Below are 2,303 nucleotides of genomic sequence, written 5' to 3'. Positions count from 1 at the left end.
GCGGCCTCACATGAGTTACGATAACCTGGTGGTCCCATTTGAAGGCAACAGCCTATAGCGGTCCCGTTTATAGGATGACAGGTTGGTGTTCTTAGAAGGGAATGAAAACGAAGGGGTTTCATTCAAGGAGACTGTAAGCACGTGGCTCTATATTACAGACGATAAACAAGTCGTCCGATTTTGGTTCCTTATTTGTTTTGTTACTATAACATTTGGAGGTCGAATAGCTGGAGGGACTTCTCAGGGGAAGGTACCCTGGTGGCTGTGCTGGGGGATAACAAAACCTACTGGTCCTTTCCATATGAAAATAAACAGTTGATCACACTTGGAGGAAGAAATCCTGGAGGCGCAAATAAAAGTGAAATGAACTGTTAGTCTCGTGAGGTCGATGAGCTGGTTGCCATTTACGTCTAGTGCAGATGGCATGACATACGTGTGCATGGGTGTTGATTTTTTTACTTACTCTAATGCATCTTCAAATTGAACCTAATTTTATTAGATTCAGTAACTATTATTTTTTTATTCGCCAGCGTTGAAGAGTAGCCCAGTACTTTATAGCCAAATTCCCACTCATACTCAAGTACTCATGAAAAACTTTGCAAACAAGATTTAATTCAGCCAACCCATCGCCAAAGAATCAACTGCTGATCTGTGTGAAGGTGAACTGCTGTGTGAAGGTGATCTGATTATTCCTATACCAAAATTTTTAGGTTAAAATAAAATGTAATCTCGATAAATTCAAGTGATGAAAATCTGTTTAAAATTTTTAATTTATTTTCTACACGGAAGAGCTGGCAAAAACACACGTGTCTTCCTCTACAGTATGTTTTTTCACCTCACTTCAAACCGCGCAAGATTGAGGCCTTAACGCTTGGAAACTGTAAGAATGTGATAAGAATCTGCTTCGTTGTATCCTGGATGCTTTATAACAAAACGTTTAAGCCTGTTCGAAGGAAAGCTATATAAGGAAGCTTACCAAGGGTTGGATCATCAGATGTCATCAAGTCGTCTCTTGTATTGGATGCACTCGCTGCTTCTTCGTAGGAGAATACATCGTCAGCGAAAATTGGCCGTCAGCATGAATTCTTACTTGGTTCGTTTACCTGCCTCGGTGTTGGATAAAAAAATTCAATTTATTATTAATATATAACAACCCAAATCAGATGTCCTTCGTATAATTATTGCTGAATTTAGATTCCAAATTGTGAATCAATTGATGTTTTATCATAGTATCTCCCAATTCATTCGTAATAGAAACATGCCTTACGTAGTTACCTGCATTTTTGGGAATAAACTGTCATTTTCTCTGACTCAATTCTGTAATATTTGCTCTCGTGAGATGCACGATATTATAACAATCTTGAATGTCACAGGTACTTCTTCTGTTAGCCTTCAGTGCAGCATGCATTGCCCTTCCAGCGCCCAAAGCCGAGCCACAGCCTGAAGCTTTTGCGCTCGCTGAAGCCTACCCCGAAGCATACGCTGAAGCATACCCTGAAGCGTACGCTGAAGCCTACCCTGAAGCGTACGCTGAAGCCTACCCCGAAGCAGCACCTGGACCGTCTGCTTTTGCCTACCCTGAACCCAACCCTTATGCTTCTCCCCTAGCGTACGCTGAAGCCTTTCCTGAAGCAGCAGCTCTGCGTTCCCAAGCTTTCAGGCGCAGGCATCGGCCATATCCGAGTTGCTACGAGTAAAACTTAAACAAGAGCATCTAGGAAATAAAACATGGTGGCCACAGTGCTCGGTGATTGGGGCCATTATGTTGGTCGTTACGGAGGTGGGAAGAGTTGAAAAGGCTGCATTTCTAGTAGGTAGTAAAAAGCAATAGGATATCGGCTCTTAAATGTGTGATGTCCTCAAAGGAAACGCTTCATGCTTAATAGGTTTTGAAGTGGTTGTTTTGAAGTGCTCATTGTTGGTTTCTCTTATAAAGAGACTTACCTATAGCAAACCGTTCGTGTTTTGTACTAAGATGACTTGTAGTATATGAATAAGCCATATTTTTAAAGGTTCTATTCGTGTTATTTTGCATTATGCAATGTAATATAATTGAGACTTGTAAATTTATTTATTAAACTTTCATCATAAAATATGTATTTTTATCTTTTTAACTTATACATTAGTAAATTGCGTTAGCCTTGTTCAGCCGAGAGCAAAGTAAGAAATATAAACTGTTAAGGAATTGTGTTCAACTATAAACCTGTATATACATACTACTGAAGGCATCGAGCATATGTAACAACAACATGCTTATTGTATTATTAAAAAAAAGTGAAGTGATTACTCCAACAAGCTTTATA

The 2,303-nt window shown here is 39.6% G+C and overlaps 1 protein-coding gene across 1 annotated transcript; it reads left to right on the top strand.

The window, feature by feature from the left end:
- Window positions 1-1,004: 1,004 nt before the first annotated feature.
- Window positions 1,005-2,093, top strand: LOC108670285 (procyclic form-specific polypeptide B-alpha-like). Its single transcript, XM_018157744.2, has 2 exons — window positions 1,005-1,093; window positions 1,374-2,093. The coding sequence occupies exons 1-2, from the start codon at window positions 1,022-1,024 to the stop codon at window positions 1,695-1,697; spliced, it is 396 nt and encodes a 131-aa protein (XP_018013233.2). The 5' UTR covers window positions 1,005-1,021; the 3' UTR covers window positions 1,698-2,093.
- Window positions 2,094-2,303: the final 210 nt, after the last annotated feature.

Source organism: Hyalella azteca, unplaced genomic scaffold, assembly GCF_000764305.2.
Source record: "Hyalella azteca isolate HAZT.00-mixed unplaced genomic scaffold, Hazt_2.0.2 contig13120, whole genome shotgun sequence".
In the NCBI taxonomy this organism is placed as follows: domain Eukaryota; kingdom Metazoa; phylum Arthropoda; class Malacostraca; order Amphipoda; family Hyalellidae; genus Hyalella; species Hyalella azteca.
Note: the sequence above shows the minus strand (reverse complement) of the source record. Positions and strands in the feature narration are given on the sequence as shown.